Genomic DNA, 23,416 nt, shown 5'->3' on the forward strand with positions numbered 1-23,416 from the left:
GAGAAACGGAGCACCGCTCGGTCCGCGCGTCCGCATCGGTCAGAGCTTTTTGTCTCTCCGTCCCCACATGGCGGTGACCCATTGGTCCACGCCGCGTCAAATTAAATGGGACCAGCCGTCCCCATTCCCCACCCCACCCACCCACTTCGTCCTCGAGCCAAAACCCTAACTCCCCGACGAGCACCGACCACCGCACATGGCGCCCAAGAGGATGTTCCCGCCGGCGAGGAACGACCATGAGGCTGGGTCCTCCTCTGGCTCGTGCAACTGCCATGCAGCAACGCCCTTCCGCCTCACGCCGGTGAGGAGGAGCCAGGAGGGGCGCACGTACGTGGATGTGCGCACGGCGGCGCACTACAGGGATCATGGCATTCCGCTGCCGTCGTTCCACGTCCACCTCCCGCACGGGTGGCACTTGAACTCCGAGCGGGTTCCTGTGCCACCGGTCCAGGCGAGCGGCCGCGCGTACCAGGTCGAGACCTGGCGCCGCCGCTCCGAGCTCCTCGACAACCTTCGCGACGACCCAGACTTCGCGGAGGACTCGCCGTACTAGGACGCGTGGTTTGAGACAGAGCACGACCTGCGTCGTTGCTCCTTCTTCGCCGCCATCCCGGCCCGCTGCGGCGTGCCCCTACCGCCTTCAGCACACCATCGTCGTCAAGGAGGAGCCCAAGGAGGATGTGGCGCCGGCGCCGCGTTCCACCGAGGAGCGGGCAATGTTGGCGGCGGCCATCCAGGAGTCCGAGCAGGAGGAGCTCGGGCGATGGCCCGACCTTGGGTCGGCACTCTACCTCTCCCAACTCCCGAAAGAAGGAGCCGCAGCACCGCCAACGGCGGCGCAAGCTCCACCGGAGCCCGAGGAGGACTGGGCTCCATAGTTGGACGACGACATGGAGGCGTGGACACCGAAGTCTCCGGAGCACGAGGTCATCGACTTGGATTCGGATTCCGAGTAGATGACATCGTAGCAGTATTATTTTAAATTTGTGTTTAGTTTTAATCTATGTTTAGTTTTAAATTTCAAGTTTAATTATGTAAGTTATGTAAATTATGAATCTATATAATGAAAATGGGTCGCCCCGTTGGACGCACCCCGCTACCTAAATGGACAGTGCGCAGATCTGTGTCCGCCCGCGACCCAAACGGACCAAAATGACCACAAAAGGTGGTCTGTTTAGGTCGCGTGGCTGGAGTTGCCCTGAGTGCCACAAGGGATTGACTCTTCCTCCCATGAGCGGATAAATGTTGAAAATGGAAACAGCTTAAAGGAGTTTATTTACATATTTCTTTATCGATTCAAGAAATATTGTTACATCACCAATGAGGAAGAAAGTCCAAAATAACTAAAGTACAGACCACAAGATGCACAAGCTCCATGGTGTAGATCGTGTTGACCATGTTAGGGCAGGGATGCAACCAGAAAACCATTATTTCATACGTTGTCTCGCTTCCACCGTCAGAACATCGTCACAAGGACATAAATCCTCACAAAAAAAGATACACAAATTACTTTCCAGTTGTTGATCCGCGGTTGTCCTGGTCTCCGGATACGAAATTGGTGGTCACAAAAGAGGGGAACAAATAGAAAATCACAACTTTCACAGCAGCTTCCGACGGCTAGGGTTTCTCAGGAGAGGTTCTTTCGAGGCCCACGTGTTCTGATGCTAAGCTAGTACTAGCATTTTTTCTTAAAATGGAGTCTTTTTCTTTAGATGTGCTTAAATGGAATCAACCTCTCGCACATCGCAGAATTAGGACTAAGCCCATGTCTTCGCTACTCTGGCCCAGCCGGGCACATGGCCGGTCGTTCGTTATATATTCTTGATTCCGCCCTCTGTCTAGTTAGTTTTTCAATTTGACTCGCCCTCCGCCTCGTTGGTTCATCAAATAGATCGCAAAGCCATTGGCATACATCTAATCGAATAAATCTGTTCACAAGTCACGAAAATACGGAATCGAAATGGCTAAAGCAGTAAAGTATAAAAATATATGTACCCCAAAGACGGATTAAAAACCAGCTGGCCGACAATGTTAAGCAAATCGACGAAAGAACAGCCATCCACTATTGGATCCACCCAGAATAGATATATGAGGGAATTCCATATATACCACCCAGAATTTTCCCAAATACTCAAATACCACGCATACTTTTCACTTTCCAAATTTACCACTTCAATTTTTCGCGGAGTCCAAATTTACCACAATGTTCAATTGACCGGAAAATAGTCAATATGCTGCTACACAATTTTCTCCATGTGTGTAGCAAACAAGGTTGAAATACATATCAGCAAGAAATAAAAAAAAAGTAATTTCAGCCTGAAAAATCAGAAAATTTCGATCGAGTACTAACCCCAAAAAGAATCGGGAAAGTCCCGTATGCGCTCCTCTCCGCCTTGCATGCGCTCCTCTCCCCTCCAGATCCGCCCTCGCTTTCTCTTCCCCACCATAGATCATGGATCGCCGTCTGACGGATGCGCTCGACGAGCTCCAGGTGGAGAACGAGGAGCTGGAAGCACGATTGGAGAGTTTCCAGGAGGAGATTCGACGGATTCAGGTCGAGATGGTGATGCGGGCTCACTTCCCCGAGCTGGCTCCGACGAGGGTTTCACTAGAGGCAGTTCTCTGGTCTCGGGAACCGGAGTTCAACGCAGCCTGGTGGTGGGAGAACAGGAGGCGTGCCTGACATCGGGCGGGTTTGTGGTTTCGGCGCGTGGGGGTGAGGGTACCGCGCTGTTGAGGGGGCGCTCGACGATTGGAGAATCGCGGATCAACCGCTCTCAGGCGCGATGGAGCTCCCGAGGAAGGACGCTCGGTCGATGTCCATGGCGGAGACGGGCTCCTAGCTACAGCGGGCCGCAAGCGCGTTCAAACTCGAGGGAACTTTGGTCGTTCCCCTGGTCACAGGGCTGGGTTTCCCGTGTTCGATTCGGGGTTGCGCGAGCTGGAAGCGGAAGATGGTGGGGATTTCTTATTCTCACAACCATGGAACTCGAGCTTAATTCCATCTGTTCTAGGGTTCCCACTGCAGGTCAGGGGGACGAGATGGCAGATGGTTGGGGGCGAGTCCTTGGTAGTGGTGGTGGCCGTGGAAACCAACAGGGTGAACCGCCACAGCCGCAACAACAGTCACAACAACAGATGCAGCAGCAGCATTTCCTAGGTTACCCACCCATGGAGAAATTCCCCCAGATGCCCATGCCGTACGGATATCCTCCACAGCTATGGCCGGCTTACTCTGCACCCGTGATGTATCCTCCGCCAGACCAGTTCTCCCAGACTCCGCCTCTGCAACAGATGATGTCGCTGCCGTTTCTGTATGGACCTCATCAGCAGATGATGTCGCCGCTACCCCAGCATCAACAGATGGCGCTGCCCCAGCAACAGCAGCAGCAGCAACTGGGGCCGAGAGCTGGGCAACAGGGCATAGGGGCTGGCCTGCCACCCAAAGGAGGACGTCCTGACAGGGAGCAACCTAGAAGGAAGCCGGTCCAGGAGGCATTGCGGAAGGAAGGAGGGGGATAAGGGAGAACAACCTGCTCAATTTGTTGATGTTATATGCTATAACTGTGATGATCCTGGACACCACAAGGCCAATTGTCCCAAACCAAGAGTGTGTTTCATCTGCAAGATGACCAATCATCACGTGGAACAGTGCCCCATAAGCAAAAGACCTTACAACATGGTAAAATTTATTGGTAATTGTCGCACCAGTGGCATCCGGGGTACACATGAAGAGATAACTAAAGAGAAGAACTTGGAGAATTTTGATGATGCAGATGATCTGGATGATCCTCCTAACAAGGATATTGAAACTGATCCTAAAGACCCAAAGGGAAAACCAAATTGTAACTCAGGTGGTAGCAGCACCACACCTCGGCAGAGTAAAAGCCAACCTTCCAATGCTCCTGGGGCATGGACTGTGTCATTACGTGGTAGCAATGGAAACCTTCCACATGCAGCTATTGTGCAGCAAATCTATCAGAAACTGCAAGAAACTGGTAAAAAGAGCCCTGGTGGACATTTCATTTGGGATGATGGACAGGACGGTGTAGGGTGTAGGGCCCTCAGTGGAGGAGGTGTTCCCTGATTCAGTTAAAGATCTTGGCGCTGAAGTGGCTGACATAATTGTGGTTGGCATAATTGTGGTTGACAGAGAGAGTGTTCCTCAACAACACGCTGAAGAGAACTTGATGACATTATAACGCCAGACCTCTCTGAGCTGTCTGTGGAAGTTGAACAACATAATATAGCACTGAAAGAACAACAGAAGCGGGGTCCAACTGTGGCTTCCAGAAGAAGTGCCCGGGGGCTACTGTCGCACCAGTGGCACCAGGGGTACCATCGTTGCCCAACGCGTGGGTCGCCTCACTTGCTCCCCGCAAGGACGGCACCCCGGACAGCGCAGTGCAAGCTGCCCGACAAGCCACCAGCCCGGCAGGACTAGCCGGGCTGCGGGGGTTGCTCCGGGTGGCAGCGTGGAGGTTCCCGTCAGGGTGCCCCCCAGGAAGATCACTTGCCGGGGAGGGTGTTCCCTGGCGCGGGCGCTTACAGTAGGACCAACGCCCGATGCAAGCAGAGTATTGACGCCACGTGGCCGCCCGGCAGGCTCCTCTTGTGCAGGGCTGATCAGGGCGTGGAGTATGGCACAAGCAAGCATTAAATGCTCCGACAGAAGGGTGGTCCCTGTCTAGTCAGCCCATAGTGAGTGGCTCGCTGTGAATCTAAGGCACGTACCGCCCCAGCTACAACACTTTGCGCCATGCATGCATGCCAGCGCAGCGAGGGCAAGCTGCCTAGGGTCTTTGCTCGACACTTGTCCCCCATGCACCGAGGCACCTGTGGTATCCCCTTGAGTATAACAGGAGGACCAGCGCCATCAGTCGGGGGGGGGGGGGTTCTTGGCTAGGTTACACTCCAGTGGAGTTTGAGGGAGAGTCTTTAGCCAAGAAGTAGCAAGTAGCCACTTAGGAGAAAAGGGAAGAGAACACCCGGGGACTCCCCCGGCAACCTGTAAACACCTGTTCATTGGCTAATATAAACTCAGAAGCAGGACGTAGGGTTTTACACCTCCGGGTAGCTCGAACCTGGGTAAACGAGCTTGTGCATGGTACGCACGTCATTGGCCTCGCTCCCCAATGCCCATTGCCGAACCAAAAAGGGGGTGCCTCGCATCCCCGGTGTCTAAGCCCCGGGCTACGACATCTGGCGCGCCAGGTAGGGAGCGCGTGCGGAGAGCTCGCCGGTGACCGCCAGCGCCGACGTCTGCAACTACATCAGCTTCGTCTCCTACGACGACAGAACCCGTCGCTATGCCTCCCAAGCGGGCTGGCGACCCTCGGATCGACCCGCGTGGTGCCCCAGCGGTGAACACGCGATCACACGACGTGCAGCCCACGTCGCAGGGCCAGGTGAACCCTGAGCCCTCCCGGGCGCAGCAGCAGTCGCAGCTGCCACCTCCGCCTCCTCGGTCGTCGGCGGACAACCGGCTGAGGGTGCCAGCGGCTCCCAGCGCCAGAGCCAGTCGCGCGAGCGGCCACAACGCCGCCCGTGCCGGCCAGCGAATCCACTCGTGGGCCGAAGATGCGCAACGGCAGCTGCGCCACGAGCACGCCGCGTCGCGTGTGACGCCGACGGAATCTTGTCCTACTCACCCGGGGGCAGGGCGGAGGGCAACCGGTCGGAGAACTGGCAGCCTCCCGCCCAAACCCCGGCGGAGGCTATCATAGCCGCGCGTGTCATGGTCCACTACGAGCCACCGCAAGGGCGTCGAGGATGGATGCACCGCGTTCACCGGCGAGCTGCGCCAGGTGACATTGCCCCGCAAGTTCCGAGCACCGGCGCTTGGAACGTACGACGGGACCGTGAACCCCAAGGATTTCCTCCTGACCTACACGCTGGGATGCATGCCATCGGCACCGACGACAAGGTCAGGGCCAACTAGTTCCCGATGGTCCTCAAAGGAGCAGCGAGGACCTGGTTGCTTAACCTGCCCGCCGGGTCCATAGCCTCTTGAGCTGACCTGCGCGAGTAGTTTGTGAGCGCGTTCCAGGGCGCCTACAAGCGCCCGGGAACCATGGCGGAGTTGCACACCGTGGTGTAGAAGCCAAGGGAGACGTTGCGGAGCTTCGTCAACCGCTTCTCCAGTCTCTCCTACTCCATTCCATAGGTGGAGGTTGCCGCCATCATCAACACCTTCGCCATCAACGTCCGCGACCCCAAGATGCGTGAGAAGCTGAGCACGCACCAGATCAGGACGACACAAGAGCTCTACGCCTTGGCGCACAAGTGTGCCATGGCCGAGGAAGGGCATTCGGCGCCTGAACTTGCAGCCAAGGCTGCCGCGAGTCCCGTTGAGGGCTCGCAGAAGAAGGGCTCCCGGAAGCGCAGCGGGAAGCAAGTCCTTGCTGCGGAACCGGGGGCTACCTTGAGGCCTGCGAAAAAGGCCTCGCCCGCCGGCGGGTCTGGTGGCAAGCCGGGCGATGCGCCCCGCTGCCCCATCCACACCAACGCCACCCATGACGTGCAGGATTGCCGCATCCTGTAGGGCATCAAGCAGAGGTGCGAGCAGCGCCACGAGGAGCGCCGAGCAGCCGGCGCCTGCTTCAACTGCGGGGACATCGGGCATCTCTCCCACGACTGCCCGAATGACCCCAGAGCTGGAGCGAAGCCGGCCGGCAGGGATGCCGGCAGAGGGGAAGCTCAGGGGGGTCGAGCCCAAGCCCGCGCCGGCAGGGAGCGGCCTCCCTGGGGACGAGACAAGGCTCGTGCTGAGGAGCAGCGCGGGTCCGACTGCAGTGAGGGCGACGAGCTTGGCTTTCAGGAGCCCCGTGGCGTCGCCTGCATCCATTAGGGAGCTTATGCTCTCTCATCCCATAGCGCGGTGAAGCGCCTCACCTGGGAGGTGTGTGCAATGTTGCCGGACATGGAGCCGCAGCAGCCGTTGAAGTGGTCGCACGTGCCGATCACTTTCAACTCTGACGATCACCCACCCCGGCAGCTGGGGTCAGGGGTTCTTCCCTTCGTGGTCTCGCCGATCATCAACAACATGAGACCAAGGTGCTGGTGGACAACGGGGCGGGATTAAACCTCCTGTCCGCTAGGTAGGTGCAGAAGCTTCAGCTCCCGCTGGAGCAGATGAAGCCCACCTGGGGCCATCACGCTGCCGGTTACCTTCGGGTCCCGAGAAGCGTTCAGGACTGAGCACCTCGTGTTCGATGTGGCTCACACCTTGTTGCCGTACAACGGGATCCTTGGTCGGCCAGTGTTGATCAAGTTCATGGCGGCAACCCATTGCGCCTATGGCGTGATGAAGATGTCGTCCACGTACGGAGTCCTCTCCATCAAGTGCGATCTTAAAGATGCGGCTTGGTGGGTTGGCGAGGTTGTCAAGGCGGCCGCCGCAGCCGATTCTAGTGAGGAAGGTGTCGCCGGAAGCGAAGGCTCGCTACCGGGTGACTGCCGCGCAGCGAAGAAGGCTCGTGTTACCCCGCAGAAGCTTGCCGGGGGAAGCACAAGCTCGAGCTCACGCCCCGGCAAGGGCCAGAAGCTCAAGGAGGAGGCCACGAAGGTGAAGAAGCTGCCCCTCCAGGCCGGCAGCGAGGAGCGCATCGTCACCATCGGTGCGAACCTCGATGCCAAATAGGAAAGCGCCCACATCACTTTCCTCCGGGAGAATGCCGATGTGTTCGCTTGGGAACCATCGGATCTTCCCGGAGTCCCTAGGGAGGTGATCGAGCATTGACTTGCAGTGCATCCAGACGCCCGTCCCGTCAAGCAGAAGATCCGCCGGTAAGCACAAGAGTGCAAAGACTTCATCAAGCAAGAAGTGGACAAGCTGAAGGCTGAGGGGGCTATCAGGGAAGTACTGTACCCCACTTGGTTAGCAAATCCAGTTGTAGTACCCAAGGGGGAAAATAAATTACGCATGTGTATAGACTTTACTGATCTTAATCGTGCTTGTCCCAAAGACCCTTTCCTTATACCCAGCATTGATCAGATAGTAGATTCCACAGCCGGTTGCGATTTGTTGTGTTTTTTAGATGCTTTTTCCGGCTACCATCAAATCAAGATGGCAGTTGAGGACGAGGAGAAAACGACGTTCATCATCCCGGTTGGTTGCTACTGCTACACGTGCATGCCTTTCGGGTTGAAGAACGCGGGCTCAACGTTTCAGCGTGCATTGCGCGAGTGTTTGGAACCCCAGCTAGGCCGAAACGTTGAGGCCTACATGGATGATATCGTCATCAAGTCAAAGCGTGGGGACTCGCTTATTGATGACTTGCGGGAGACGTTTGATAACCTCCGAAGGATCAAGCTCAAGTTGAACCCTGAGAAATGTATTTTTTGTGTAGACTCGGGGCAGCTTCTGGGCTTCTTGGTTTCACACAGGAGGATTCAGGCCAACCCAAAGAAGATAGAAGCTATCGAGAAGATGGAGGCTCCCCGCAGGGTGAAGGACGTCCAGCGCCTCAACGGCTGTGTAGCCACGCTGGGGTGCTTCATTTCAAGGCTGGGCGAATGCGCCTTGCCTTTCTTCAGGGTAATGAAGAAGAAGGGCATGATTGATTGGACCCTTGAGGCTGAGGCAGCGTTCCAGGACCTGAAGCGGTACCTGAAGTCGCCGCCAATCCTCATCGCCCCCAAGCCGCTGCTGCTCTACCTAGCGGTGACTGACCAAGTGGTCAGCTCGGTGCTTATTGCCGAGAGAGAAGAAGATCTCCCGAGAGTCAGCCCTGGCAACCGCCTCGGACCCGGGAACCGCCATCGAGCCGGCAGCGTCGACGCCACGCAAGCGACTCGTGCAGCACCCTGTGTACTTCGTCAGCACGGTGTTGCGCGACGCCCGCGTACGGTATCCACAAGTGCAGAAACTCTTGCCGGGTATCCTGCTTGCATCGCGCAAGCTGCGCCATTACTTTCAGGCACACCGCATCGCGGTGGTGTTGGGATTCTGCCTCGAGCGGGCCCTCACCAACCGCGAAGCCACCGGGAGGGTGGCCGAGTGGAGGATGGAGTTGTCGGAGTTTGATCTGCACTTCACGAATACCAAGAGTATCAAGAGTGTCGCTCCGGCTGATTTCGTTGCAGAATAGACCTCGACAGGCATAGAAGAAGAGGAGCCGGAGACCAGCCTGCCCGGCAAGCTGGACGAAGGCCACCGGGTCATGTACTTCGACGGCGCGTTCAGCCTGCAGGGGGCTGGCGCCGAAGTCGTCATTGAGTCACCTACGAGCGACCAGTTGAAATTCGCCATCCAACTCGACTTCCCCAACTCCACCAACAACACGACTGAGTACGAGGGGTTGCTCGCCGGGTTGCGGGCAGCCATCACCCTCGATATTAAACGCCTGGTTGTTCGCAGGGATTCCCAACTCGTGATTAACCAGGTTAACAAGGACTATGACTGTCCGCAGATGGCAGCGTACGTGGATGAAGTCCGCAAGCTGGAACGCAAGTTCAAGGGTTTGCGATTCGAGCAAATCAAGCGCAAGGATAACTTCGCAGCTGATGAACTGTCCAAGTGGGCAGCGGAGCGCCGGAAAGCCCCGGCAGGAGTGTTCTAGCACAGGCAGATTGCGCCTTCAGTCACTCCCAAGCCGGCTGCCGAGAAAGCCCCCCTAGCATCCGAAGGAAACCCCGCAATAGCGGAGGTCCATGCCGCCGACGTGGCGGCATGCATGAGTAGGGAAACCCCGCCTTGGGCAGTGGACGTCACCCGCTACCTCAAGGAAGGAGCCCTCCCTGAAGACGACGTTGCCACGGAGCGCGTAGCCCGGCAAGCCAAGATGTACGCTCTGGTAGACGGGGATCTCTACCGAAAACGTGCAAATGGAGTAAAGCTCCTCTGCGTGCCTCAAGACGAAGGGCGCGCACTTCTGGAAGACATACACCGAGGCACATGCTCGCACCATGTGGCCTCCCGGGCTTTTGCCGGCAAGGCTTTTCAGCATGGCTTCTACTGACCTACAGCATTAGCCGATGCCGAGCAACTGGTCAAGGCATGCGAGGTGTGCCAGTTCCATGCAAAGAAGAGTAATCAGCCGGCACAAGCCCTGCAAGTTATTACATCCTCCTGGCCGTTCGCGGTCTGGGGGTTGGACATTGTCGGCAAGTTGCCGAGAGCGGTTGGCGGCTACGAGTATTTGCTCGTGGCCATCGACAAGTTCTCCAAGTGGGTGAAAGTGGAACCAGTGCGGAAGGTGACTGCTCAGGCTGCCATCAAGTTCTTCAAGGGCATTGTGTGCCGGTTTGGTGTGCCTAACGGCATCATCACCGATAATGGCACACAATTTACGAGCGCCGTGTTCCAAGCTTACTGCGAGAACATGGGCACCAAGATCCACTTCGCCTCTGTTGCTCACCCAAGGAGCAATGGACAGGCGGAGCGAGCCAACGCAGAGGTGCTGCGGGGGCTCAAGACGAGAACCTTTGACAAGCTCAAAGGCCATGGGAAGCACTGGGTCGAAGAACTCCAGCCCGTGCTGTGGTCGATCAGGACCACACCTAGCCGGGCAACGGGTGAAACTTCTTTCGCCCTTGTCTACGGGGCAGAAGCGGTGCTGCCCCTCGAGCTGAAGCATGGATCCCCTCGAGTACGCGCGTATGACAAGCATAGCCAACACGAGCAGAGGATTGACGATCTTAACTTCATCGAAGAACTTCGATGCCGGGCTGCTGTGCGAGCTGCACGCTATCAGCAGGGACTCCGCCGTTATAATGACAGGCGGGTTCATCCCCGGGAGCTCAAGGTCAGAGACCTTGTCCTGCGCCGGATACAAGGAACGAAGCTCGGGACAAGTTGGCTCTGAAATGGGAGGGCCCCTTCCTGGTAGTGCAGGTGACCAAGCCGGGGGCCGTCCGGCTGGAAACCAAAGAAGGCTTGCCGGTGCAAAACAGTTGGAATCTTGAGCACTTGCGCAAGTTCTACCCGTGAAGCGGCGGAGCCTGACCCACGGGTGATGCTACTACAGCATGCCTCTCGAACTAGTGTAGCCGGGCAACTCCCGATTGTAATCCGCTAGTTTCTATGAATAAAGATAAGTGGGTCCTCTGAATTTCAAGTTGATTCGATTATTGCATGTGCTTTCTTCTGTCTCCTGCTCTATGTGCACTGAAGTCTCTTTCCATCCTTGGCTGTGAGCAGGGGGCTGCCGGAGCTTCAAAAACAGAAATCCCGTTGCCGGATCACTCCGACACGGGGTCGTGTCGTTGTTGGGTCCCCCGCAATGCACACAACGCAGCAGCAGCGTCCAGGAAAAGAAAGAGTGCTCACACCCAAGTTTGGTATCGACCCTTCTGTTCCCGGGGGCTGGGAGGCAGGAGGGCTGTCCCTGCTATACCATTTTTTCGTACATTTTGAAATTTTTTGCAGCATCTCGGGCTTGGTAAGAATCTGACATCCAGGATAAGGATAGGGATCGGGCACATTGTGATGCTCGTGGAGTACTCACGGGCCGTGTTGCCTAGCGAGGAGCCACTGGTGCATGGCGATCGCTTCAAGGTCCTTACCGCAGGAGGGTGTCGCGACGTGGGCCGTGGTGGCTCGGCGCGCGCGGTGGCAGGAGTCTTCGCCGTGCCTACAAAAGGGCATGGTGGCCACGGAGCAACTCAGGGCAAAGCTAAGGAGATGGCTACAAAGGCGAGGGAGGCCACAGAGATACGGTGGCGGTGCATGCCATCCGTGCTCAGTGCCGATGGGTGCACGGCCACTGTGCCCTTGCCGCATCCCTCCAGCAGGCGGTTCCAAGGCGAGGGTTGCTGCAGAGACACTGTGGTGGTGCATGCCATCCGTGCTCAGCGCCGATGGGTGCACTGCCACAGCGTCCTTGCCGCGCCCCTCCAACAGGCGTTCCAAGCGCAGAACTGATACGTTCAACATGAGAACAGACAGCTAAGTGCATTATCCTAGGCGCCTAGCTTTCTAATACTCAACGCTGGCTCGTTGGTGTGGGTCGGGTCTGGCGTGTGGCTAGAGTGTTAGAAGGACGTTTGCGGGGGGAGTGCGCTCCTCATGCAGCTTGCGGGTCCGTCCCATGGGCGCATGCTTGGGAGTAGCTGACCTGCAAGCGGAGTGGCTTGCCGCTGCAGTTTGGCCCCAGGTTGGCACCGCGGGTCCGTCCTGGGTTCCTGGTCTGGTTAAGTGGGTATCGTGCGAGTCCCCAGCAACACAAAGCGCAACACACGAGGACGGGAAGATCCACCCCACGAGTCAATTCCGGGAGCAAGTGCCAAGTAGAACCAGAAAGCAAGATTTCTAAAAGTAGCAAATGATTACATGGGCTAATAAAACCATAATTGTTCAACAGCGCCAAGCGCCACTTGCAGGAAACAAAAGGAAAAACAAAAGCTTGCAGGGGACTATGACGGCTGGTTGCCGGGATCTTCCGCAGGGGGCTCCGGCTCCGGCTTCCTCTGCATCCGCTCCACCTCTTCGTCGACGAACCTGCCCACTGCCCTGGTGTCGGAGGGGCCGTCCTCGCTGTCCGACCACGCGTCCAGCAGCGTCTCGAAGGGGAAGTCAGGGTGGTGGTAGTGCACTTGGGGGAGGATCGTCTCGGCGATCTCCCTGGCATACGACGCTATCTCCCCGTCCTAGAATTTGGAGATCCACACGTCCAGCGCCCCGAGCTTCCCCACCATGTCGGAGAAGAATGGGATCAGGGTGCTGACATCCGTGCCGTCCACCTTCACGGCCTTCACCTCGAACCTCGGCAGCAGTTCGCGTACGGCCTGGGCGATCTCGTGCAGCTTCTCGGTCTCCCTCCGCCGCTGCTCCGCCAACTTGTTGTGGTTGCCGTGCGCCAGCGCCACCGCATGCTTGGCCTTGCAGAGGAGATCCGTGATCCGCACGATCTCCTTGGCCTTGCCCACGCTGTCCTCGCCCATCTTGACGAGTTCGCCTTGGGCGGTGGCCAATTCGGACTCGAGATGGGCACTCCTTTCCTTTGCGGAATGGAGCTCCTTCTCCCGCCATGCCAACGCCGCTGCCGCGTCCTCCGTGGCCTTGGCCTGCTCCTCCAGCTTCGTGCGCACCGCCTGGAGCTGGGAGGAGTAGCTGCTGACCAGCTTGCTCTTCTCGGTGAGGCGAGCTTGGGCTGTTGCAAGCACCTCTTCATGCTCCTTGTTGGCCTTCTCCCGCGCTGCGGCCAGCGAGTCCAGTACTTGCTGGTGCTCGGCGCGTTGGGCTTCCAGCTACCGGTGGAGCTCTGCCTCGGGGACGACCGGTGTTGTGGCCTCGTCCCTGGCCTGCCGAGCCGAGCGGGTCTCCTCCCTCAGCCGGGATAGCTCCTACCACTCCCTCTAGACATCCCGCCGCACTTCGCCCAGTTGACCCTTCGCGAGCTCGTGGTGCTCCCTCACCTTGTTGAACGAGGTGACGAATGCCAGTTACTGCTCCTTGATGGCGTTGAGGAACTGGTGCTCCTGATTGCAGATACTTGGGTCTCAGGTGATTGGGTCCCAAGTTGCCCCGGCAAGGATGCCGAGGTCCGGGCTGGAAGTAGCGGCGGACGAGGGGGAGACCCCCGCTGCCCTACTCTGGCCGGGGGGAGCATCGTCCCCTTGCAGGCGAGCCGCCTGCTGCTCCCCAGCCATGTCTTCCTCCAGACCCGCGCTGGCGGGTTGCGGGTCTGGTGGGGGGTCACGCCCCCGGCAGGAGTCGCCTCCTGCTGAGCGGCCGCGGGGTCCGCGCCTCCGGCTTGCGGGGCCGGGGACGCACCGCCGAGCCCCACTCCGATAGCGGTGGTGGGTGCCACCACCATCGTATCTGGGGCGGCGGGGCTTGGCGCGGGAGCCGCCTCCGGCTCGTCCCTCAGCTCCGCGTCCTCAACGTTGGAGGTGAGGTCGATCACCGTGTCATCCGCCCCCGTGGCGGGCGCATTGGGACATGCGGCAAGTGCAAGATAAGTACTCCAAACCAAATTGAGGTATCCGACGACGAGCGCAAGGGAGTTCCGGGCAAGTACCTTGCAGGGCCGCCGCGCTTGCGGGGGTAGATTTGTCCCCCTCTGTCTCGGCTTCTGCTGTTGGGTTGTCCGTTGCAGGCCGGGTTTCGCCTGCAAAGCCAAGGTAATCACACAGTCACGGGTCAACGTGCAGGAGGAGCGTGTACAATGGAATCAGGAGAGGGGTCTGTACCTGCTGCGGGCTCCTTCTCCTCTAGGACCAGGTCGGCGACTGGCGTAGTGGCGGCGCCGCTGGCCGGCATGTTGGCCTGGCTGGCACCAACACTGGCACCAAGTAACGTCCTTCAGGTCGCACTTCATGGAGAGTACACCTTATGTTGATGGCATCTTCATCACGCCATAGGCGCAATGAGTCGCCGCCATGAACTTGATCAGCGTTGGCCGACCAATGATCCCGTTGTACAGCAACGGGGTGTGAGCCATGTCGAAGACAACGTGATCAGTCCGGAACGCTTCCCGAGACCCAAAAATTACCGGGAGCATGATTCGCCCCATGGGCTGCACCACTCCGGGGTTAATCCCCCGGAACGGGTCGGTGGGCTTCATCTGCTCCAGGGGCAGCCGAAGGTTTTCCACCAACTTGGCGGACAGGAGGTTGAGGCTCGCTCCATTGTCCACCAGAACCTTGGTCACCATCACATTGTTGATGATCGGTGACACCACAAGGGGCAGAACTCCTGATCCCAAGGAACGAATCAGATGATCGTCCGAGTTGAAGGTGATCGGCACATGCGACCACCTCAACGGCTGTTAGGCCTCCACGCTGGGGTGGAGGCACACACCTCACGGGTAAGCCACTTCACGGCGGCGTGAGACATGAGAGCGTATGCTCCCCTGTGGATGCAGGCAACATCGCGGGGCTCCTGGAAGCCGGGCTCGTCGACGTCATCGCTGCAGTCGTCCTCGCGCTGATCGGCGCGAGGCTTGTCACGTCCCCGGGGAGGCCGGTCCTTGCCGCCTCGGCCTTGACCGAGACCCCCCGCGGGTTCTCCCTTGTCGCCGCTGTTGACCGTGTCGCGGCCCGCTCCATTGCGGGCGTTGTTCGGGAAATCGCGGGAGAGGTGCCCAATGTCCCCGCAGTTGAAGCAGGCTTCGGCAGCGCGACGCTCCTCATGGCGCTACTCTCGCTTCTCCTTGTTGGTCTGGCGAGTGTGGCAGTCCTGTGCGTCGTGGGTGGCGTTGGCGTGGATGGGGCAGCGTCTGACCGTTGCCGGCTTGCTACCCGATGTGCCCACTGACGCCACCTTCTTGGTGGGCCTCTGGGGAGCCCCCGGTTCCGCGGCAAGCACTTGCTTCCCGCCACGTTTCCAGGAACCGTTCTTCCCGAAGCCCTCAGGTGGGTTCGCCGCCGCTTTGGCGGCACGCTCAAGGGCTAGGCGCCTTCCTCGCCCATCGCGCACTGTATAGATCCCTGGTCGTCCGGATCTGGTGCGTGTTCAACTTCTCATGCATCTTCAAGTCACGGACGTTATAGCATACGTGTTGATGATGGCAGCCGCTTTTGCCTCTGGGATGGAGTAGGAGATGTTGGAGAACCTGTTGGTGAAGTCCCGAAACATCTCCTCCGGTTTCTGCATCACCGTGTGCAGTTATGCCATGGTTGCCGGGCGCTTGTAGCCGTCCTGGAACACGTTTACGAACGGCTTGCGCAGGTCAGCCCAGGATGCAATGGACCCAGTGGGCAGGTTCAGCAACCAAGTTCTCGCTGATTCTTTAAGGACCATCGGGAACCAATTGGCCCTGACCTTGTCGTCGGCACCGATAGCATGCATGCCTAACGTGTAGGTCAGGAGGAAATCCTTGGGATTCATGGTCCCATCATACGTTCCGAGCGCTGGCGCTCGGAACTTGCGGGGCCATTTCACCCGGCACAGCTCGGAGCTTCATGTCGGTTGACCAGAAACCCCGAAGGCTGTCTTGCTTACAGCCAATACCTACCTACAAACAATCCAGCCACCCGATAGTGACCCGCGCTCGCGGCTTCACAAACAAATTCTGGAAGGATTGAATAGGGCAGGGGCTTCTTGTATCAGCCAAGATTTCAACAACCGAAGGCCGCCGCGGGACAGGACCTTGACCTGCCTCCTCGAGGCCGCAGGGAGCGCGACTTGCACCCAAGGGAAACACAGGGGTCCCACCGGGTCGCAAACCACGACCGGCGAGCCAGGTATCGCGACCACTCGCCGGACTCCGATCACGAGGCCGAGACATGCGGAGTGCCTTGCTTCAGTCGTCGCATCCGGCAAGCTAGGATGCCAGAATATCAAACCGCCGACTGATCTAGCCAAGTATGACGGGACTCAAGAGCCCAAAACTTGGTTGGAAGACTACCTCACCGGGATTCGCTGCCAAGGTGGTTCTCGTACTACTGCCATGCAGTGCCTGCAGTTGCAACTCAGAGGCCCTGCACGCGCGTGGCTAACCGGTTTACCACGAGAAGACATTGACCCGTGGGATGAGCTCATCCAAGCTTTCACCCGCAACTTCAGGTCCACGTACAAATGACCCGTCTCCGTCGAGTAACTCCGAGCTTGCATTCAAAAAGAGGGAGAGTCCATCCGTTCGTACATCCAGCGCTGGACCAACACCAAACATGCTTTTGAGGAAGTCTCCGATGAAAGCACCATCGACGCCTTCAAACGAGGACTCCGATGAGTCAAACTCAAGGAGGAATTGAGTCGTGTTCGGCCCGCAACCATCAGCTACCTATTGGAAATCGCCAATCGCTGGGCCGACGGTTTAGACTCAGTTCGCAATGAATGCCACCGATCTCCAGAAGAAGAAGGCGATCGTGGTCACGATCGAAGGAGAAAGCGCAAAAACCGAGCATTCGAAGAATCACACCCACCTGACTTCATCGCAGCCGCCTCTCCGTCAGAGTTTGGCTCTCGGGAGAACGGGAATCGCGGTGGAGATTTTCGAGGTGGTGACAAGCGCAAGCAACAATGGTAGAGAAAAGGGAACCAACCCACCCTCTCTCAGCAGCTAGCTTCCCCTTGCCCGTTTCACGTCTATAGGGATGAACAAGGCAACATCAAGCCAAGTCACCCTCTAGCCGAGTGCCGGCGTTTCAAGGAATTACAGGCTGAGTTTGCCAGGACACAGCAGTCGGAAGCCAGTGCTAGCTTCTCACAGTTACCTGGGTCTCACCCGTATCCTAACGAAGGAGTCAATGCGCCTTTGCTGCCTCCCATACCAGGAGCACTAGCCATTGGTGCTCCTCCTCCTCCTCCGTGCCCAGCCAGTTTTGCCAGCGCAGTGCACCCAGTGGCGCTTGCACCCACACCAGAAGCGCTAACAACGGTCGCCAATTCATATCCGACTCCGGTCGGACACATCTGCATGATTCAGAAAGAGAAACTCACCAATCGGGTCCATAATTCAATAACTCGGTAGGTCCATATGGTCGTGAGGTCACCTCCCTCTTCAACAGAGTACCTCGACATGTCTGAGGTGGAGATCACATTCTCCAGAGAAGATCACCCAAACTGCATCCCGCAACCAGGGAACGCAGCATTGATGCTCGATGCACATATCGAGGGTTACATGTTAAACAAAGTGTTCATCGACGGCGGAAGTGGGCTAAACATTATCTATGCCGACACCCTACGAAATATGAACCGCTCAACAACAAAGCTGGCCCCCAAAAGGACAACCTTCCATGGGATCATCCCAGGAAAAGCAGCCACCCCACTGGGCAAAGTTAACCTTGATGTGGTGTTCGGCACACCCTATAACTTCAGACGCGAAAGACTCGACTTCGAAGTGGTCGACTGGCCATCCCAGTACCACGTGGTTTTGAGTCGCGTCGCGCTAGCACGCTTTATGGCAGTCCCGCATTACGCTTACCTCAAGCTCAAAATGCCTGGACCCAACGGCGTGATAACTATCTCTGGAAGTTTCCTGCGGTCTGACCACTGCGACCGTGAATTCCATAAATTTTCCGAGTCACTTTTCGCGCAGGATTAGGCTGGCTAGGCCTACTTCTTAACAGACGACGACCAAAATTCTGTCCTTAAGAAAAGAGCCATTGAGGCCGCAGGCGGTGTAGACTTGAAGACAGAGGAAGCGAAGGACTCTTCATCAAAGGAGACCAACGCTGGCTTAGCCAGCAGCCTTATCAAGTAAGGGGTACTGGCTTGCTGGGCTCCCCTAATCGCAACAACGGGAGCCCCTCTAGCAGGCGCACTAAAACAACGAGCACACCAAGCCGGCTTCGCAGCCCATGTAGCATAACTCAAAAGACACCTGCCGAAGAGAGAGTCAGTTCAAGCACATACCTGCGGGCTCATCCACGCCTCGACATGGCTGTTTAGCCAACTCGACCGCGGGATATGAGAACCAAGAACCTCCCCCTCAGACTCCAATTCAGAGTAGGGGACTCAAGAAGCAAGGCGCGGAACGCCATGCAATCGCACCGCCAACGCGCCAGGCTTTTTGATTGATTTCTTTTTAGTTTCTCATCTATTTTTCCTTTTTTTTCTCTTCGCATTTTTAAGTACCTTCTTGTACCATCAGTACGTAATAAAAAGTATTTATGTTCCTCTACTCAAAGTCCTTTTCTTTTACTTCCTCTGTTGCGATCGCACCAAACTCAAAGCTGAGAGATCGACCCCAAAACCTGTCATTGGACGCACACGACACTCGGAGGCTGTGTCCATTCGACCCTAAACGTGTCATTGGACGCACCCGACACTCGGGGTCTGCGTCCAATCGACCCTAAACTTGTCATTGGACGGACCCGACACTCGGGGGCTGCGTCCAATCGACCCTAAACTTGTCATTGGACGCACCCGACACTCGGGGCTGCGTCCAATCGACCCTAAACTTGTCATTGGACGCACCCGACACTCGGGGGCAGCGTCCAGTCGACCCTAAACTTGTCATTGGACGCACCCGACACTCGGGGGCAGCGTCCAGTCGACCCTAAACTTCTCATTGGACACACCCGACACTCGGGGGCTGCGTCCAATTGACCCTACTTTTTCATTGGACGCACCCGACACTCGGGGGTTGCGTCCAATTGACCCTAATACTTGTCATTGGACGCACCCGACACTCGGGGGCTGCGTCCAATCGACCCTAAACTTGTCATTGGACGCACCCGACACTCGGGGGCTGCGTCCAATCGACCCTAAACTTGTCATTGGATGCACCCGACACTCGGGGGCTGCGTCCAATCGACCCTAAACCCTATCATTGGATGCACCTGTCATTCACGGGTTATCGCGTAACAAACATCAGCAAAAATCATTCAATGGTCGGCAATTTCCAAGTATGCAAAATTGGGATCATGTTGTTTTCTCATCAAGATCAAAAGAAGTTACAGAACAAAAAGGTGCGACCTCTTTCAAAGGTGCTAGCGGTTCCAGTTACAAATTATCTCAAAGTATTTGGGTCTCCACATGACTGCAAACCAGTCATGCATAGATCCGGGGGCTACTCCCACCGGGAGCGTTGGTCGCGCACCTGGTAAAAATACTACTATGGCAACTACGCCTACATCCTTAACGGGTATCGAAGACTACTCTACTCCAAAGCCATAAGAGTCACCAGCTGACGTACCGTGTTCTTCTTCATGTCATAAATTTGTCCAAGCTGAGCATTGTCTGGAACACAGGAGGGAGTCAAATGCAGTGAGTCCAGATTTAATGAGGGGTAGCGAAGACGAACAAACGAGAGGGCTAGAACAGCCCCCTCCACCAATTGTTCATGCGTAGCACCCCGCACCACTGCTCCTTTGCAATCTCTAGATCAATCCCGTCAGGTCAACGGGAACAGGAAGCTCCGGAAACAAGTTATGGTGCACCTCAGTCAAACAGTGGCTGCAGGACTTCAGGCAGACCCCAGCTCTTGAAACTCGATCTTGCAGCAGTGCAAGGGTATAACCCTTATCGCAGTTCGACCAGAAGGATGGGGTCTTTGAACCAGACCGTGCTAAAGCATCAAGATGACTTTTTACGCGTTCAGCTTCGACATATCATTCTGGCATCACATCTGCATAAGATGGCGCATCCAAATTAGTCGAAATTCAGCTGACCCAACAATTTCAAGCAGAGGAATCAGCCGTTACCTCGCAAATCAGAACTCAGCTTCACGATTTCCCCAAGAAGGAAATCTTCTCGGCCCAACGCAGCCCGATTCTCCGACTTGAGCAAGGAAATCTCCTCCCGGTCTTGCGCAAGTTGGTATTCAACATGTCCCAGACGGATATGCATAACATCGAGTGCGTCGGAGGAGTCCATCTCTTCCCACGGGACCTTAGTGCTAATCAGCAGGGCAAATCCCTTGCGCTGGTTAGTACGCTCAAGTCCGCACTCGGTTATTTATATTCAACTGCGAGGCACTCCCACCGGGAGTACTCGAACTCCGACTTAAATTCGACTTCCACAAGTCAGAATTCGACTCGGTGTTGATTAGCAAATCATATCATTCCATTTCCAAAAAAAAGAAGGGGAACAACTTTGCCAAGAAATACAAGGATATCAAATTACAACCTTGAGTCCGGTCGCCACTACACACAGTCGCAACCGAACTCGGGAGCTACTCCCACCGCGAGCGCTGACCGTGCACCCGGTAGAATATTCTTTACAAAAAAGAAGAACTACATGACTATCTACTACGAGGTATGCTTTCCTCCTCGGCTGCTTCCCATTGTCGGATCATCTGTAGCGTGGCCGCTTGCCCGGCCTCCAGGAACGACCCTATACTCTGGGTGAGAGCATCTGGCAGGGTGGCAACTCGCCAGAAATCCAACTTTAGGCAGTTGACTCGCACAAATGCGAGGGCAATCTGGGCACCCTTCACCAGTTGGAGTCGAACCAGTTCCTTCATTTTCTCCTTGCCGTGGAACTTCACCATCAGGCTGCCTAGTTCAGGAGGCACCTCCTCCTGTGGCCATAAGGCCCGATGAGTCGAAGCTAGCATCTCACGGCAGGAAATGAAGTACCTCTTGACCTGTTTGATCCGCTCGAAACAGCATCAAGTCGTAGCTCCTCGACTGATCCAGCCAAAAGGGTGATGGGTCATGACCTCGGCGAGCCTGAATTGCAGCATTCACTCTGACCTTTTCATCATCAGGGTCAAAGCGAACAGCTACACAGAAGACGATAAGATTACTTTGCAAACCGACATGAAAGGCAAAGGCTTGAGATCCTATACCTTGGATTTGACCGCTCAGGTTACGAAGCTCTCCAAAGACAAACTCCTCCCGGTTGGTTGCAGCTTTCAGGGTAGACTTGCTACTTTGAGCGTCACTCAGCGTGTCACGCTTCAACTTAGCGAGCCGAGCCTCAACTTCTGGCAACTGCTCTGGGGACAGAGTCGTCTCAGCTTGACCCTTTTCGCTAGGGTTGGCTGGAACATCGTTGCGAGAGGCTGCCTTTGTAGCTGGAACCGAGTGACTTGATTGACCTTTTTCCCTCTGCGCGAAAAAACACTCAAGTTACCTCATCATTTATCCTAAAAAACTCCTTCAGGGTGAAGATAAAGATCTTGGATTTCTTTCCAAAAAAGGCTCAGCTAGAGCAGTTCTTTACAAAGCAAAAGAACAGAAGAAGAAGATTCACATGGGAGAAAGAGAATCGAATATATCTAGTGAAAGATTGCCCACCTCTGGGCCGCCAGATGAAGCTAGGTTTATCTCCGCGATTGATCTACGAGGTTGCCGCAACGAGACCTCGGCCAATTCTTTGCCTTTTCCCATAAAGGGCCCTAGGCTGACCATGTCGCCTGCTCTCGATCGAGTCGATTGAGAGGCTACTCGACGGAGAGTGTCTTCCTCGATGCCATGCGCAAGAGCAAGCATGAAGAATAATTCAGCGTTGGTCGTCGATTGATGCTGGCAATACTCCTCTACCGGGTCTTGACTCACAGTAAAGAAGTCGATGAGCCCATTCAGCGACTTCGGCACTGACCCATCAGGAAACATTTTCCTGATTATGTCGTCACCTGCCGGGGCTTGCTCTTGGCTTCGGCGTTGATAACTTTGACATTTTCTAGAGCCTCATTGAAGCTCTAGCTTTTCTTATTAAATTGAACCTCAGCAGAGGCATCAAGGACTCCTGCAAAAGGGTAGAGCAACAGTCAAACTTTACACTAGAAGGTCGAGTAGCACTTTCGAGGTGCTCGATCCAAATCTTTTCTCGCTCTTTGTCCGCGGAAAGACGGGAGTCCATACGTTGCTGGAGACGACTCTTTTTGACAGCTGCTTCCTTTAGCTCTTGACGACACTGATCCAGCTCTGCTCGAAGTCGCTCCCGCTCTGCCTTTGTCTCCTTGAACTCTTCAATAAGAGTTGTCATCGAGCGGATGATCGACTAAAAACAAATGGCAGACTCAAGATATATTTCTTGAGCATCACTCCCATCGGGAGGCAAAAACAACAACAAAAGACAAATTTGCTCACATGCTGACTCGGTGCAGGAGTCGTCGCTTGAGGAATGGTGGACTCATCTGGTCGGCTCCCTCTGCTTGTTTCGGAAGGATTAGCTGCTGATGCTCCTTCGGCGTGAGCTGTCTTTTCCTTAGTCGGCTGGTCCAACCGTTTCGAGTCTTAACCAGTCGATTGAGTCTCGGGAGCCTTTTTGCCCCGACTTAGCCACCAGAATGGAATTTTTAGAGGTTTAATAAAATCTCTAAAATGCTAAAATAGGATCGCCAAAGTGCTCACCTGCCACGGTGGAATCGAGCAAGAAGGTCAAAACGACGAGCCGCAACGGGCCCGTCGGACTTGGTTCTCTTGAACACAGGTACAGACACTGACGGCTCGATATTCGGGTCCCTCGTGCCTGTTGGTCGGGCTTGTACCGGCAGATTATCATCTTCTCTGCCGCGCTTCTTTGCCGGTGGAGAAACGCTGCTCAGCTCATTGTCGGGTCCCTGGAATCAAAAAGTATAATAAAAAACAATTAATGTCAAGACTGGAAGGTTTGTTAGAAGCCTCGATGATTACCTTTTCCCAGGGCCTGTCAGGTCCATAGGGAGCCACTGGAGGGTCAATCTTGCATGGCTCTGACTCACTCAAGTCGGTGAGCCGTCGAATCTGTCGACACACTTCAGTCGAACGAAATTCCACGGTACTAATCCGGGTCGGGTCACGAACCCCTTGATATGCCCACATGGGATGAGCACGAGCTTGCAGAGGCTAGATTCTTCTCCGGATAAAAGCAGCAATGAGGTGAATTTCAGTCACCTTCAGCTGAGGAGTCTCCATGAGAGACAAGACTTGGGCCATCAGAGTCTCGGCCTCCTCGCCCTCTATTCCACCTAACTTATGACTCCAGGCCGTCGTCTTCTTCACCGAAGCTGTTGCGGAGAATTCAGGGAGACTAAAGCCACGCCCTTCGGCCGGCACATCCATGACATAAAACCATCTCGATGTCCATCGAGAAAGTGATTCCCTCACTTGGAGGTTGAAGAATTTAGCATCTGCCTAAGTTTTGATGTCCACA

General features: G+C 56.0%; 1 protein-coding gene across 1 annotated transcript; it reads left to right on the forward strand.

Moving 5' to 3' along the window:
- Positions 1-3,042: 3,042 nt before the first annotated feature.
- Positions 3,043-3,522, forward strand: LOC104582201 (gamma-gliadin). The gene has a single exon (XM_010231567.1). The coding sequence runs from the start codon at positions 3,043-3,045 to the stop codon at positions 3,520-3,522; it is 480 nt and encodes a 159-aa protein (XP_010229869.1).
- Positions 3,523-23,416: the final 19,894 nt, after the last annotated feature.

Source organism: Brachypodium distachyon, chromosome 1 (assembly GCF_000005505.3).
Source record: "Brachypodium distachyon strain Bd21 chromosome 1, Brachypodium_distachyon_v3.0, whole genome shotgun sequence".
NCBI lineage: Eukaryota > Viridiplantae > Streptophyta > Magnoliopsida > Poales > Poaceae > Brachypodium > Brachypodium distachyon.